This window comes from Bombyx mori, chromosome 14 (assembly GCF_030269925.1).
Source record: "Bombyx mori chromosome 14, ASM3026992v2".
In the NCBI taxonomy this organism is placed as follows: Eukaryota; Metazoa; Arthropoda; class Insecta; order Lepidoptera; family Bombycidae; genus Bombyx; species Bombyx mori.
The window spans coordinates 2,551,238-2,567,807 of record NC_085120.1 but is presented as its reverse complement, the minus strand read 5'-3'; the positions used below and the strand labels follow the sequence as shown (position 1 = coordinate 2,567,807).

General features: G+C 37.4%; 1 protein-coding gene across 3 annotated transcripts in view; it reads left to right on the top strand.

Annotated features, from left to right (window-relative positions):
• LOC101741850 (multidrug resistance protein homolog 49) overlaps positions 1-16,570 on the top strand; it is a 42,920-nt gene that overhangs the window by 5,073 nt on the left and 21,277 nt on the right. The window contains exons 1-8 of one of the 3 annotated variants that reach the window (XM_021353168.3): positions 6,563-6,695; positions 8,368-8,547; positions 9,952-9,997; positions 11,534-11,727; positions 12,113-12,257; positions 12,916-13,016; positions 13,867-14,038; positions 15,355-15,479. In XM_021353168.3, coding sequence (XP_021208843.2) covers positions 8,384-8,547; positions 9,952-9,997; positions 11,534-11,727; positions 12,113-12,257; positions 12,916-13,016; positions 13,867-14,038; positions 15,355-15,479 — 947 coding nt within the window. In that variant the 5' untranslated portion in view covers positions 6,563-6,695; positions 8,368-8,383. Of the gene's footprint in view, positions 1-6,562; positions 6,696-8,367; positions 8,548-9,951; positions 9,998-11,533; positions 11,728-12,112; positions 12,258-12,915; positions 13,017-13,866; positions 14,039-15,354; positions 15,480-16,570 lie in introns of those variants that run through there. The other 2 variants (XM_038015506.2, XM_062672009.1) reach the window with 2 other exon arrangements.

Sequence of the window (16,570 nt, the reverse complement as noted above, 5' to 3'; positions counted from 1 at the left end):
TGACTCATGCGGCGTTACCTCGCTCTGAGGCGTATTTTCTTATGACGTTGTCACGTTCAACTATCGTCAAAAAACCGACTTTACAGACAACCGATTTTTTTTTAATTGCCATTGTATGGAAATAATCTCACAGCCAACCTGATGGTAAAAAGTCAGCGTCAAAGACAGCAGCCAAGCTACTACCTAAAATATGTGGTTAGGTCTGTTTAATGTTTCATCATCATCATCTTACAGCCCAGGGTGGGCCTTAGCCTGGTCCAGTACATCTTTTTTTTTATTGCTTAGATGAGTGGACGAGCTCACAGCCCACCTGGTGTTAAGTGGTTACTGGAGCCCATAAACATCTACAACATAAACGCCGCCGCCCACGTTGAAATATAAGTTCTAAAGACTCAGCACAGTTACGCACTATGTTAGCTTAATGTACCTTGATATGTTATTGCAAGGCGAACATTTTAATGTTCGTAAGTGCTTTGCTTAGTAAACGTGTCGGAAGAATGACTTTAAAGTTTTCGGTAAGAATATGCAGTCGACCCTAAGGTTCGAAATTTTTGGGCGTAATGCTAAAGTTTTTACTTGGTAGTGTTACAAACGATCATCGTGACTCGTAAGTTTCTTCACCACGTGATCTTAAAGAGCTTTATCCCAATATTGAATATTGAAAACATGAATAAATAATTAAGGTTAGGAGGAATATAAGAATTACTAATATTTTAGTAGGAAGTATCATTATCGTCCTTTTAAAAATTCAACAAGGAATAAGTTATTAATAGTTTATTTTCTCAAAGAGCACGATTTTAATTTATATGAGTTACTACTATATTTAGTGGACTTATAACGCTATATATGAGTCGACTATTATCAAAGCCGGCAATCTGACTTTTGGACAATGATTGGTAAATCAGAAAAACGAATTATTGACTTTGTATTCCATTGGCAGTCACAAAACTCTTCGGAACGACATCTTAGATAAATAACAGGTTAACTATTAACCTTTATTTAATGCAGGTTTTGAACCGTATTCTTTGAAGGAGACGATTATATTCAAATCAATCTGTATTGACATATCAATAAAAATTTTTTGTCCAAATGCACAGATTGCCACCTTTGATAATAGACGACTCATATATTGAGAGTTATATAGTAGAGTTATCTATTTCAAGTATAATACATAGATAAATCCACAGTGACTATAACATCTTGACCTAATTTTTCTCATGCACAAGGGGAAGTAATTTATTTGCATGGCGTCGGCAGGTCGCGACACTCCCATATAAATTTCCTTGTTGTATACTTAATACATCATTTATTTCAAAGAACAGAACTGGTCAAGCAGAAAGACATACATTTGTTCCTGAAATACATATTTCACGTGACTGAAACACATATTATTTTAATTCTTATAGAAATAAAATATACACCAAAGCATATATTTTATTGTAAAGAAGCAAAATACACGTAAATAATTATAAAATAAATTAGAAGAACAAATATTAGGTCTGTAGCTATGAAATTGCCTTTTAGTTTATAAGAAATTTGTTTTTTTTTATATTATTTATTTATATCCATCAAAATTTGCGCCCATAGTTTCGACGCATCTCTGCCAGGGCTTTGTAATTTTTCAATGCCCATCTAAAGAATTCGGGTATACAAAACCCAAACTCTTCAAAGACATTTTGTATTTTGTGCTGCCTCTCTGACATTGAAATTTTCCCTGTCAACAACTTGTCGAATCTTTGGAAAAAGGCAGAAATCTGTCGGCGTTTCTTATATTTTTTTATTGCCTTTGTAGGCAGACGAGTATACCGCCCACCTGATGATAAGCGCTTACCGTCACTCATAGACGTCAGCAATGCCAGTCGTAAAGTCAAGCCGCTGCCTACCATTGAGTAGTCTCCACAAGCCTCGTTTGAAGAAGGACATGTCATAGCGCTCGGGAAACACCGTGGAGAGGAGCTCATTCCAAAGCCGGATGGTACGTGGCAGAAAAGATCTTTGAAACACAATGCCGACGAACGCAGCGGTTCCAGTTAATAAGGATGAACTCTGCTCCAGTGGCAGAGTCTGGTGAGTACGATGGATGACGTAAAACTTTCAAACCTTGCTCTTGTAGCTTTGGGTCATTTGTTGTACCATATGAAGTCGAGCGTCGTGTAGAAACAGTAGGGTGGAGCGATTAATCAGGACTAGCCGGAGATTGGCGAGCTTCTCCATTTTTGTGACCAGTTCCTCAGTGTACATATCCACAGTAATGCTAGTGCAATTTGGTAATAATCTGTGATGACTTATATCGACACTAGACCACCAAACAGTGATCGTGAGGGTAAAAAAAAAAGTGAGCCGTCACGGGACGCCTGGCAGATGTGAAACATCGACATTATTTTGTAAAAGTAATATGCAGAAAAGAACAGATTGTGATAGGAAATAAATATGTCATAATGATAAAATAAAATATTACGAAAAAATTATTTATTTTCAAGTAAAACACAGGTTATGTGTACTGTAGTAAACAACACTGTATACACTACGGAGTATACACTATAGGTATCCGAGCTCAGTGTAGCGAGAGAGATGGCTTAACGCCGGATCGAGTGGGAGAGAATCGCACAGTCGATTGCGCATGGCGACGGGTCGCCACGGCATGCGTCGCCACGCCAGAAATCGGTTTTACGTGCGGCTATAGATGTTTCACATCAACGAACGTAAGGTAAATAAAGTAGAGACGAATCTCTACTTTTACATTACAAAGTTTGGACAACTTTCTTGGTCGGAAAAAATTACATGAGGCCTTACAAAACGCCTTTGTAGGGCTTGTTGGCATGTGTGTTTGTATACCTGTCTTCAAGAAAGGCATTAAAAAATTACCACTGCGCTAGGAGAGATGCATCGATACTATGGGCGCATATTTTGATTGAGAGAAAAAATATGTTTATAAAATGATTACTTTAACTTACTGTAAACTAAGCGGTAATTTCGTAGGTAAAGACCTAATCTATTTTATTTTTAACATTATAAAGCTGAAGAGTTTCTTTGTTTGTTTGAACGCGCTAATCACAGGAACCACCGGACCAGTACGATTTGAAAAATTCTTTCAGAGTTAGATAGCTCATTTATTGAGGAAGGCTATATATAGGCTATGTAACGTCATGCTAAGACCAACACAAGCGGAGCACCAATAAAGAACGTTTTAAAATCCGGGTATTTTTCCCTTTTCAGAGATTCCGCTGCGTGCGCTGCGGAAACAGTTAAAGTTTCGCTAAAGTAATGTATTACAAAATTGTTCCCCTTTAAATTAAAAAAAAAAGTCGGAACAGCATATGTCTATATTTAAAGGTTGGCTCAGTGTAACGTTTTTTATGCTACCCAAATTTATTCTAAATTAAAGCATTATTTGTGAAGGTGTTTTTATAAGGATGATATTAATCCCTATCCAAATAAATACGTTATTCATTTCAACATTGAAACACCCAAAACACTTCAAGATAGGCTTTGACAATTATAGATTTTTCTGGATTTCCCGGGGATCCCATCACCAGATCTTGATGATTACAGGACCATTCGGGAAGTCTACCTGTTTCGAAGAAAGAAAAGAAAAAAGAATTATCAGAATAAGTTCAAGCATTCTCGAGAAATCGGTTAACATACAAGGATAAAAAAATATGATCGAATTGATAACTTCCTCTTTTGAAGTCGGTTAAAAAGCGTGATTTTGGTACCTTAAATAGCTCCTTAGCATTCTATTATTCAAAAATATTTTCACTTTCTACGTAAATGAAGAGGCGGGTGAAAATTTATCGTTATGCCAAAGTAGCTATTCCACGCGGACGAAGTCGCGGGCAAAAGCATATAAATACAAATATTAAATTATCTATTAAAATATCCAAATTGCCTAGATGTTGCAAATATAACATTAAGTCAAAATAAAAACAAGTCAATTGGGCCTGAAAAGATAAATACTTAACAAAATATAATTATGAAAATAAATAAATAACATTATTGAAGAGGTGTTTTAATTATGGTCTAATATTAAAAAAGTAGACAAATTTATACAAAAAATCTGCGTACTTTCAATTTCATTTGTACAAAAAAATACTAATACATTATTCAAAGTTTCCCCACGTTTTTCCATCCCTCTAGCCGCTAGCCCAAGCTACGGCATTATGACGTCATCTCTGACGCCTAAGACATGAATGCCGGTTGCGTAACATTCACGACAAAAGCGCATTACGTAACAGCCAGAAATCTTCACTGGAGAATCGCAGCCTTATTCTCAATTGTTAAGACATAAATTAGTTTAACGTGTTCGAAAATAAAACATAGTTATTCGGTACTTGGCTCATGACAATGTACTATTTCGATCAGCCTCATTCACGTCTGTCTAGCCCTTGATCTAAATTTAATTAGGAACATAATGTTCGCGGTGCCTTGTTTGTCTGAGTGCATATCGCGAGCAGCAAGCAGCTGTTAAATCATATTGGTACTGGTATTTGGGGCGCGCTGTCTGCAAAACTGCATTGAACAGAATTTAGTTTATAGGCAGTCATTTGCTTAGGATCGCCAAACGTTTTAACATGCTTTTTTGAGCTTGGGTTTTTTTTAATTGCTTTTATGGGTGGACGAGCTCATAGCCCACCTGGTGTTAAATGGTTACTGGAGCCCATAGACATCTACGACGTAAATGCGCCACCCACCTTGAGATATAAGTTGTAAGGTCTCAAGTATAGTTACAACGGCTGCCCCACCCTTCAAACTGATATGCATTACTGCTTCACAGCAGAAATATTCAGGGTGGTGGTACCAACCCGTGCGGACTCACAAGAGGTCCTACCACTAGTATGTTTGTTTGTGTGTAATGGAATTTTCAAACGTCATTTTCGTTAGCAGTAACTTGAAATACACAGGCATCAATGACCAACGACAATAGTATAATTTTATTATTCGCTCCAATGTTCTGACCAGTATGAAAGGAATATTTTTTTTAATTAATTGTTATTTCTGTTTTGTATTTAAGCTTTTTAAATTATTATAAATATATTATTTTATTTTGTAGACCACATCCTATTTTCTTTTTAACGTAGACTCGGTTGTTTTTTTTGAGCAGTTCTATAAGCGTTTGCTACCAAAAGCTCATTCAGTTTCTAGTCGTAGCCAAGGCATAATGTTTATTTTTTTCTCTTCACCATAATCCTGAAGTTTGAAGGATGAGACAGGCGATATAAAATACAATTGATAGTTCGACCTCATGCCCCAAGGTGAGTTGCGCCATTCTGGTTATAATTAACGTCTATGAGGTCTTAACATCAGGTAAGCAGGCATCCGTCTGTCATGCAAATTAAGGACCTCTTGCAATTCGATAGACCACCTTGCTGGCTTGCGACAAAGCCTATCCTACAATCATATTCGTATCTTCTAGAGTTCTTCATTAGTTCATGCGAGGATGAGACACGAAGAAGAATCGCAAAAAACGGGGGGCAATTATGCAACATTTTAAGATATGAAAGTACCAAAACGTCAAAACTAAGACCAATTTTGTACGCATTCTGGTGTTATCTTAACTTAAACTTTTGCTGCGCAGAGGCGGTTACGACCGTCAGTATTGAGGAAACCAAATCGAAGAGAAGGAGAGAGTTACTCATTCTACTGTATCAAATGGATATTTGTATTTTGTTTGAGTACTTCTTGAGCTTCGCGCATTGTTTATCCGGTTACTTCGCATCAGTTTCTGGTATAGCACTATTAATGTATTCATGTTGGCATGTGAGCAGTTACCATTCATCTTCTTAATCGTTTGCACCCTTGGGAGGGTGGTCGGGGTCATCAGTTTGGGTGGTGGTGCGCTTCACAAGACGTCGCATACCGGGGACTTTCTGGTGCACTCGTTGACGGGACCCTTTAGAGCTGCCTTTATTTGGTCGGTCAAGTTACCATGAATTGAATTGAATAGCCTTTTATTGAGATCCATATTACAATTATGATATAACTAAATATAATATAAAGAAAACTAAAATTTTATGTAAGCTTTAATCTAGTCTATTATTTGAATTTTTCTTATTTTCTGCAGATCTGTTTGCCAATTGACAAAGACCTCCTCCAACCTTTCCACTCATGTCTTTCTTGAGCCACTCTGTTCCATGTGACGCCTGCCACCTGTCTTATGTCGTCATCCCATCTTTTTGCGGTCTACCTTTTATCCTTTTGCTTTCTCTAGGATACCATCGTGTCACAATTTCGCTCCATTTATCTCTATCTCTAACCATATGCCATACCATATGTTACCATAAATTAGGACAATCAAAGCAAAGAATAGTCAGTTGGTATTGTTACTTCAAAAACTCTTGCAATGAAATAGTAATGGGTTTCGTAATCGAAATAATTACCTAAAGCTATTTCTCTAAAAAAGTTACCTATTTTGTTTCAATATATCCTTGTACTTAACAGGGTAACAGAAAGCTGTTATTCGGATGTTTTTATTTATGTTTATCGATTTTCAAAAAGCCATTGACAACGAAACCTTTGAAAGTAAAACTGAAAAACGTTTTTAAAATTCATTCACTGACAGCGTGTCAAAAGATACAGATCGAGGTACTCTGTCACTGACAATGAGTAAAACTCTAATGTTCAATTTAGCATGTTAAGGGTTGAAGTTCAAGATATATTTTAAGTAGAAACAAGAAAACTTTTGTGTAATGGATCGAGTAAGTGAATCATTGCAATTTAAATTACCTTGTTAACCTTATTCAGTATTCGATTTGTGTAAAACGCTTATAAATGGCGAAGGCAACACGTCCAGCCCACTTAACCAATCCATCTGGGAACAGACTAAATTTGGCAAAATCGTAAATCTAACCTCCTCCTCCGTGCGTCGTATTTCTCAGTCCTAAGGGTAGTGACCTTTACTAAGCACTTTTGTTAGAACTATATTCCTCCATTCACTTCTGTCCTCCGCGCAGTGGATAGCGATATTGATGCTGGATTCCAAAGTCGTCTTAATCTGATCGGACCAGCGCATGGGACCACGCCCCCTAGGCCTCTTTCCTTCCAAACTCCAAAAGATCTCTCTCTTCCCAGATATTTAACCCACATGGTGGTGAGGTTAGTTTTCCTCACTTTACTGCTCCACTTCGCTCTGTCTTCGACATTGTCGTCAGCAACATTGCATTCCGTTTTGTCCTTCAGCACTACATCATTCCACCTTGTCTTGGATCTACCTTTAGGTCTCCGACCGGAAAGGTCAAGCAGTAGTGCCAAATTTCCGACGTAGTCAGGTGGTAATAACTACAAAAGATCTGGTCACTAAACTAAACACAAAATTTTGAAATTAAGACAAACGATTGACGTTCGGAACATCGGTCTGCTAAGTAAAAAAACCAACTCAGTAGGGTACATCGCTTCGTTGAACAAACACTAGCGGCTGAAGTGTCTTGAGACTTTTTGGAGTGACTAGGTTGGTTTTTGTAGTTGGTTCCCGTTGTGCAGTACACCTAGACTATCTATCTAGAGAACACAAACTAAATAGCTTCCTATAATCTCGAGACACCTAGAATGTCTAATCAATCAGCATTACTTCAGAGTTAGCCAGAAGGTTGAAATTTTTTAATTTATCTCAGAATCGGATGACAGTTCAAGATAATGCGTAGATTTTTTAAACACATTCTATAATGCTCATATTACTTACTTTAACTTATCCGACAAATATAAAAAAGAGCTACCCACAAATAACTTAAACGGTTAAGTGATAATGACGTGTATCAAAAATCTAAATCTCGCAACAAAATAACATAATCATTTGGTCTTTATTAATGCAATTATTATAAAAAAAAAATCAAAACAACTCTCACGCTTGTTTTTGAACCTCTGGGCCTACGGAAATACTTCGGTTATCTCTGTATTTTGCGAGTCTTGCGAGTCCGTACGAGTAGGTATCACCGCCCCGCCTATTTTTGCCGTGAAGCAGTAATGCGTTTCGGTTTGAAGAGTGGGGCAGCCGTTGTAACTATACTGAGACTTTTAGAACTCATATCTCAAAGTAAGAGGCATCATTTTTTGCACTTATTATGTGGCTTTGGGATGAACAGCCCTCCTCGGCGTTGCCTGAACGCTTTGCCTTGTCTTTTTTGCAAATGAGGTTTTCAAAGAGTACCTACTCAACGACTTGTCTGGCATCGCTGACGTGCTGCTGCATGAGCGACGATAACCACTCGGGTGGACCGTATTGCTCGTCCGGCTAAGAAGCCAAAAGTAGGAAAAAAATCTAAAAATGTCTTATTCCAAGTTTGGGTATACTTGTCCATGTATCCGGTATTAACGAAACAGGAGAAAAACCTTTGGGCCTGTCGCATTAAAGGAGACTGTTGCGTGTTGTTCTAGATCGGTTAGCCTGAGAATGAAACGCGATGAGTCCTCAAAGAGCGTAACCAACTTCCAGCAGCGACGTCTCAGCGAGCAGCGGCCGGCGTTCACGTACGGCTGGCGATCCAACTCGCTTACCATCCAAACACTAGCTCAGCATTCCGCTTATCTAGCTGAGAAAGCGCTCAACAAGCAGGCGTGAGTAGAGTCACTCATCTCCATTGTTATCGTTTTGATTATCAATTTGATTTAACACGACGTATTACCATCCGATGTGACATATGAGTGGGCTAAATAAATTTATTTTTCTAAACTATTTTTAATACGCTGTTATTAGCTTCAGACGTATGTATGTTAGTATGTAACGGAATCTTTGAACATGATTTTGAGCCCCTTCAAAATGTCGGATTAACTCGAAATTTGGTATACTTATTAAGGACCGATGACAATTTAATATTAAAATAAAAATTGAAATTCAACTAAAAAATGAAAAATAAACAATAGTTTAAAAAAACTAACAAAATACGCTTTTATAGAAAATCCTACTAAAAAATAGAAAATAAATTTTAATAAATTTGAATTAAAAATAGTGTAAGAAAAAATGATTTTACTGTAAAAAAAAGCGTGGATTGCATGGTATCAGTATTTATAAATATTTTATGAACAGATATGAGTAGAAGGGTTATTTTGATAATATCCTGAAAAGCACCCCACGCTTTTTTACAATAAAATCTGTTTTTCTTACACTATTTTTAATTCAAATTTATTAAAATTTATTTTAATTTTTTTAAGTTGGATTTTCTATAAAAGCGTACTTTGTTAGTTTTTATAAACTATTTTAACAGTTAGTTGAAGCACAAAAATTAGAATTGGTTTGTATAATATTATCAATATTTTAAATTTGATCCCTGGTCAAGTGATTAGTGACTTTTGGGTAACTTCATGAAAGATACTTTATTCGAGGTCCGAATGCATGTTGTATCGTGTCGTATGTATGTTGTAAGGCCCAAAACACAAGAGAAAATTTAGATTTGTTAAATGAACAACGTTTGATTACTTGCTTTTATTAAAATAACCGACGCCAAAAACGAAGGAAGTCCTATATTCGACTGCATGTATTTTATGTACGTTAGCAGATTTCTCCGCCATTTATAGGCCAATTTCTCTAGATGAATGTTAAATTTACTTGATATTTTCCACTCTTGAAACCCATGTTTTTTTTTTTTATTTATTTAATTCACTACATATTTTCTGTCAAGGAGTATATTTGAACGTAGAAACATCTTCAGGTACTGTCATTTTAAGACGCTCATTTACACTTTTCATGTACCTAATACAAAGCGAATAAAATATAAAAAAAGATATATCACTGTAACGTTAGTCAGACATATAGTATTTCCACGGGAGTCCTTTTCACGCATTTCCTCATTAAATTAGACTCAAATTGAGTGGTCTCTTCTTGTCGATCATAACTCTGCGCAACTCTTTAGAAACAGCGCCAGCTCTGCATTTCGCTAAGCCAGATTAGCTTCTAACACTATTTAGGTATTGCGACTTTATATTTACATACAATATATAAAAGTGTATTATGTAAAATTCCAGTGAAGAAGAGTTATTACAAAGCACACCGGTTTCGTGGTTACGATTAGTAAGTAAACCGTATTTATAATATAACGAATGTTTTATTTTGACATAATTAAAAATACTTTCAAGGCTAAAAATGCTTCTTTTTATTATCTCGCGTTTATTATCCACTATATTTTGTTTCTCATGTTTCTCTAATGCAGCACAGTTTTGGGTTGTCCCGGATGACTGCCGTATAAATAAGTAATTTTAATTATGTCTATGACTAGTGGATATCTAAATAAAAACTGAAACTTGTAGAAAAATGTTGATTTATGCAAAAATGGTTTTTTTTTATTGCTTAGATGGGTGGACGAGCTCACAGCCCACCTGGTGTTAAGTGGTTACTGGAGCCCATAGACATCCACAACGTAAATGCGCCACCCACCTTGAGATACAAGTTCTAAGGTCTCAAGTACAGTTACAACGGCTGCCCCACCCTTCAAACCGAAACGCATTACTGCTTCACGGCAGAAATAGGCAGGGTGGTGGTATCTACCTCGTGCGGACTCACGCGAGGTCCTACCACCAGTAATTACGCAAATTATAATTTTGCGGGTTTGATTTTTATTACACGATGTTATTGCTTCACCGTGGAAGTCAATCGTGAACATTTGTTGAGTACGTATTTCATTACGTGAGCTAAGTGGTTACGCTAAGCGTAATTAGGGAAGCGAAAGTGGTCATTGCTCACTCTAGGAAGAACGTGCGTTCCCCCTTGGGTATCTTAGCAAATTATGTATTGTTTATCAGAATACCTACGTCGTAAAACTTCGATGATTAATGGTAACGCATTACCGAAATTGAAAACTTATGGTGGTTGGTGGATAAAGTAGCTCACTGTATCCCCTAAAAAATCATTTGTTAATCTGATCACACGTCACAACATGAAAGTTTGTCACTTAGGTCAAAGTCTCAATAAAGACATTTTCTATCATTCGTCTTTTCAATTTTTTTTCAAATGTTTATAAGTCATATTATTGCATTAGGGTATGGGGAAACGATTGCCCGAAACCATTCGCATCCACAGGTTGAATTCTGCCTTAAGAAATGAGGTCGAAACCTCAATAGCGTCGTACAACGATATTTACAACCTTCAATCATCAGGCATGATGGTGGTACTTACCCAAACGGACTCGCATTACACTGCACCATCAATCTATACTTCTATACTAATATTATAAAGAGGAAAGATTTGTTTGTTTGTTTTGAATAGGCTCCGAAACTACTAAACCGATTTGAAAAATTCTTTCACTGTTTGGAAGCTACACTATTCCCGAGTTACATATGCTATAACATTTTTTAAAAAAAATTTGGGATCCTTACTAAAACTCCAATGATGTAACCCAAGGTGTAAAAAAATTACCTAAAATATTCTTTACATCGCGTGCCCTGCGAAAACTATTGATGATAGAATGAAACAATGTACTACAACTTTGTAGAACACATTATTATTTACAAAAAGGTCAAATATCGTTGAAGTTTTTGTTAAAGACCCGAACAGAGCCGGAGCGGGCCCTAGTAACGATATAAATACGAATAAATACCGTGCTATATTTAGTATAGATACGCAAAATTATGGGAGATCTTGCTACTCATCACGGGTGTGATCCTGGCCAGCTTGAATGGGTTGTTCGTGCCAATAGGAGTTATCATATATGGAGAGTTTACGTCGCTACTGATCGACAGAACTGTGATGGTCGGCACCTCCGGGAAGACTCTAACCATTGCGATGTTCGGTGGTGGACGAATATTGTGAGTATAGATTTGGAAACTATGAAATAACACCCTATAGACTAGTGCTTGCTATACAGGGTGTGGAAAAATTAAAATAAAGGCAATTTGCATACGACAAAGACGCAAACAAAGGTTATCTCTTTTAAAACTAAAGTGAGGAAATTGCCAAAAAATGCTCTAGGCGAAATAATATTTAGTTTTCGTAATTTTACTGTTTTCTGAGAAAGAGGACCTTAATTTTACCATCATTTTGAATAGACTTTTTACGGAAATCGTTTTAAACAAAATTAAGAATCCATCAGAAATCGTGCTCAAACTTTGAATACCTACTGTAAAATAGTTTTTTCGAGTAGGCTTAAGATGTTTGAAGAAGCACACCTTCTTATATTCGAATGTTTTACAGGACGAACGCCAGCCGAGAAGAGAATAGGTTGGCATTAATCGAAGACTCGCAAGCGTTCGGTGTTGGATGCACGGTGTTCTCCATAGCTCAGTTCATAATTGGTGCCATAAGTGTGGACCTATTCAACGTTACAGCGTTGAGACAGGTTAGTTTTTTTATTTTATTTTTTATTTATTGCCTTTGTATGCAGACGAGCGTACGGCCCACCTGATGGTAAGTGTTCACCGTCGCCCATGGACTTCAGCAATGCCAGGAGCAGAGCCAAGCCGCTGCCTACTGCTTAATACTCTCCACAAGCCTCGTAGCTCTGAGTGAGTGAGTGAATGAGTGAATGAGTGAGTAAGTAAATGATAAGTGAGTGGTTGAGTTTTTTTTTAATAGCTTAGATGGGTGGACTAGCTCCCAGCCCACATGGTGTTAAGTGGTTACTGGAGCCCATAGATATCTACAACGTAAATGCGCCACCCACCTTGAGATATAAGTTCTAAGATCTCAATATAGTTACAACGGCTGCCCCACCCTTCAAACCGAAACGCATTACTGCTTCACGGCAGAAATAGGCGGGGCGGTGGTACCTACCCGCGCGGACTCACAAGAGGTCCTACCACCAGTAGAAAAGAAAAAGTGAATGAGATTGTAAGTGAATGCGTGAGCGAGTGAGTGAGTTGTGAGTGAGTGAGTGAGTGAGTGACATAACGGCGAAGTTTCACTTCCATTGACAGAGCGACAGTGTTTCACTTGCAGCGGTGCTGTGAAACAATGCAACAGAAATCTGATAAGCGAATTGCTTCTTTTCTTTTCAGATTGAAAGGGTAAAAACGCATTTCCTACAAGCGGTCCTCCGACAGGACCTGACCTGGTACGACTTGAACACCTCAATGAATTTCGCCACCAAGGTCTCTGAGTAAGTAGTAGTCTTTATTACACGGCCACACATTCGTCATCTATTAAAAAATTACATTGAAAATATTTAACTTATTGTATATTATAAGTATGTATATTGGTAATTATATAAAACCCACACAGGGTATAGAAATCAAATAATTATTTCTTATTATATGTAAACGGTATATAGGTATCTATTTATTGTATGTATATATTTTCTATAATAATGTATTGCCAATAGTACACCGCAAGGGACAACAACATACCTGCTACGAATATATCTTTATCTTTTCTAGAATTTCTGTAAATTAAACGGTTGTCTGGGAGATATCGCTTTTAGCGATAAGACCGCCTATTGTACAAATGTATCTGCTTGTTGACTGCCTTTTAATGTTAATTGTGTTTTGGTGTGCAATAAAGTATATTCTCTCTCTCATTCTTATATATAGTCAGTGGTGTCCTCATCCCGATCCTGCGGACAGAATAGAAAGCAGTCGACGTCGCCCAAAACACGTCATTTCGGATCCTCCCGATCCACTAACGGTGCTTTTATATACCTCAAGCACCAGTCATCGTTCTCGTTCAACCCGTCGTTGCGACGAAGGGCTCGACCAGTAAATTAATCCACAGACACAGCCTACTGAGTTTCTCGCCGGATCTTCTCAGTGGGTCGCGTTTCCGATCCGGTGGTAGATTCTGCGAAGCACGGCCCTTGCTAGGGTTCGTGTTAGCAACGTCGTCAGGTTTGAGCCCCGTGAGCTTACCTACTAGTTAAGGCGACGCTGATATAGCCTCTCAAGGCAAGATTAGGTAGGAAAAAAAAAAGGTGTCCTCACAAAATTTCTATTAAAATCGTATCGTTCTTATAGTGACTTGGAGAAGTTTCGCGAGGGTATAGGTGAGAAAGTCCCCATGCTCATCTATCTGGTGATGTCCTTTGTGACCGCTGTCATTATCTCGTTCGTGTATGGCTGGGAGCTCACGCTGGTCATTCTGTCTTGTACCCCGGTGGTGATCGCAACAACCGCTATAGTTGCAAAGGTTAGTGCTTAATATGTTTTGAATTTTGATATAAAAAAGTAATCATATTCACAAGGTAAATGTGGTAGGCAGCGGCTTGGCTCTGCCCCTGGCATTGCTGAAGTCCATGGGTGACAGTAACCACTTACCATCAGGTGGGCCGTGTGCTCGTCTGCCAACAAGGGCAATAAAAAAAAAAGGCCATCACCCACCTTAAGACGTGACTAGTAAGTCTAAGTTCCATAGTATAACTGCCCCACCTTTCAAATCGGAACGCTTTACTGCCTTTTCAGCAGAAACATGAGTCCGCACGGGTAGGTACCACCGCCCCGCCTATTTTGGCCGTGAAGCAGTAATGCGTTCCGGTTTGAAGGGTGGGGCAGCCGTTATAACAACTATACTTGAGACCTTAGAACTTATATCTCAAGGTGGGTGGCGCATTTACGTTATAGAAGTATATGGGCTCCAGTAACCACTTGACACCAGGTGGGCTGTAAGCTCGTTCACCCATATAAGCAACAAAAAAATAATTGATAAAGTGGTGGTCCCTATCCGCGCGGGCTCACAAAATACCCTACCATTCGAAATTATACAAATTATGTCTTTTAATTTTTCTAATGCGATGTTAGTCCTTCATTGGTGAAGACATCTGTGTTTACGAGTTAAGCACGTATTTCATTAGAAACATTGTTGTTACCTGTCTGCGGGATTTGAACACCGGCACAGTCGCTCCATACGAGTACATCGGACGTCTTATCTTTTAAGCCACGACGACTTCAACATTATACCAGAATCCCATAATTTATTATTTGTTTAATCTGAACTCTATCTAATGTAATATAAGCTGCTAAGACCAGATTTGAGTTCGCAAAAGAACCAAAGTCGAGCCTATTTCTACCGTGAGGCAAATGTATTGTTACTGCTACTATTAGGCGTACTGTATACCATAATAGCATTACAGCTAAGTCCCTCCTAAATACATTATTATTTTATTGTTTTTTATTTCTTTGTTTCTCTAGTGTTGGTGAGAACCTTAATCTAATTGGCTTTTTGTTTTATTATTTGTTATATTATTATACTATGTCAGTTCGCTGTTGGTTCTCCTTGTAATAAATACATAAATAAATAAATAAATAGAGAGTAATTTCAATTGATTTAATTGTGAAATGAAGTTCAAAGTTTTCTACTAAATCTTGTTATGCTATCGGTACCTGATGACGCATCAAACCATACCCCGCTTTGGAAATGATTCGAAGAATAATTGATAGACGTGGCTTTAGGTTTGTCATCATAAGGGCGAACGAATCTATGACGACTATTTCGGTTTAAAAATTTAGGTGCAGTCATCGCTGACGACGCAAGAGCTGAAAGCCTATAGTGTGGCTGGTATCGTGGCTGAAGAGGTTCTGTCTTCAATCAGAACTGTCGTTGCTTTCGGAGGCGAAGAGAAAGAAATTAAAAGGTATTTTTTTAGTCTCCTGCTCCTCGGAACACCTTAAAAGCGCTTTATCGGCCATGTTTTTTGAATAATAATAATAATAATAAACATTTATTCCAAACATGAATAAAAAAATTAAACAATAATTAAAAGAAAAATAACGAGGCTTGGAAAGGGTTACCGGCTCTGCAATGCCTAACAGTACCAATCTGTACCAAATAACAGTACCAGAGACAATCAATATCTAAACTTAGAATAAAAACAATAACTGCAACAAAAACAATAAAAACAGTAAAATACATAATTATATTAAATTATAAAAAAATACAAGTGCAATGCACAATTACAGCACGGAATAGTTAAAATTTATATTTTCGAATAAATAATTCAAAACACTAAAATTTGCAAACTTTTCAGTATTTTAGCATGTTTACCTCCTCGAATCCGTATCCTGAATTGTCAATCGCAGACGTAAAAATCCCGTAAATGGCCACTGAACTAAGCTAACATTTTAATCCAAACTAAAATAATTTACAGCCAGCAAATCTTCGACGCTTTTAAATTGTCATGACTTTACTGCAGATTTGCAATGCAGTTTCGCTACTGGCTCTTTCTATAAACAAATGCACATCACATACATATATCTATATACGTAGCTATATTGAGGTGGGTGGCGCATTTACGTTGTAGATGTCTATGGGCTCCAGTAACCACTTAACAACAGGTGGGCTGTGAGCTCGCCCACCCACCTAAGACGTGAAGCAAAAACTTTGTACCTACCCTTTTTTACGAAAATTGCGCGGATGGAGGAGTATGAAATTTCCCACTTATAGAGATAATAGAGAAGTGCAGAATGTTAATTTTTTTTATTATGCATAAAAAATACATTAAATCAGTAAAAAAAATGACACACAGCACCATGTACCACACACACACACATGCATATATCCTTTTTTGTTTATTGTTTAATTATTGTGGTCAAATTTCGACCTCATGGCAACCACTAATATTAAATCCGTAGATACAATAAGAATGACTTGAACAAGATGAAGAAAGTCTGTAATAGACCAAGAACTAGTAAAAGATCATTTGTTACGATGCCGACTGAATGTAGT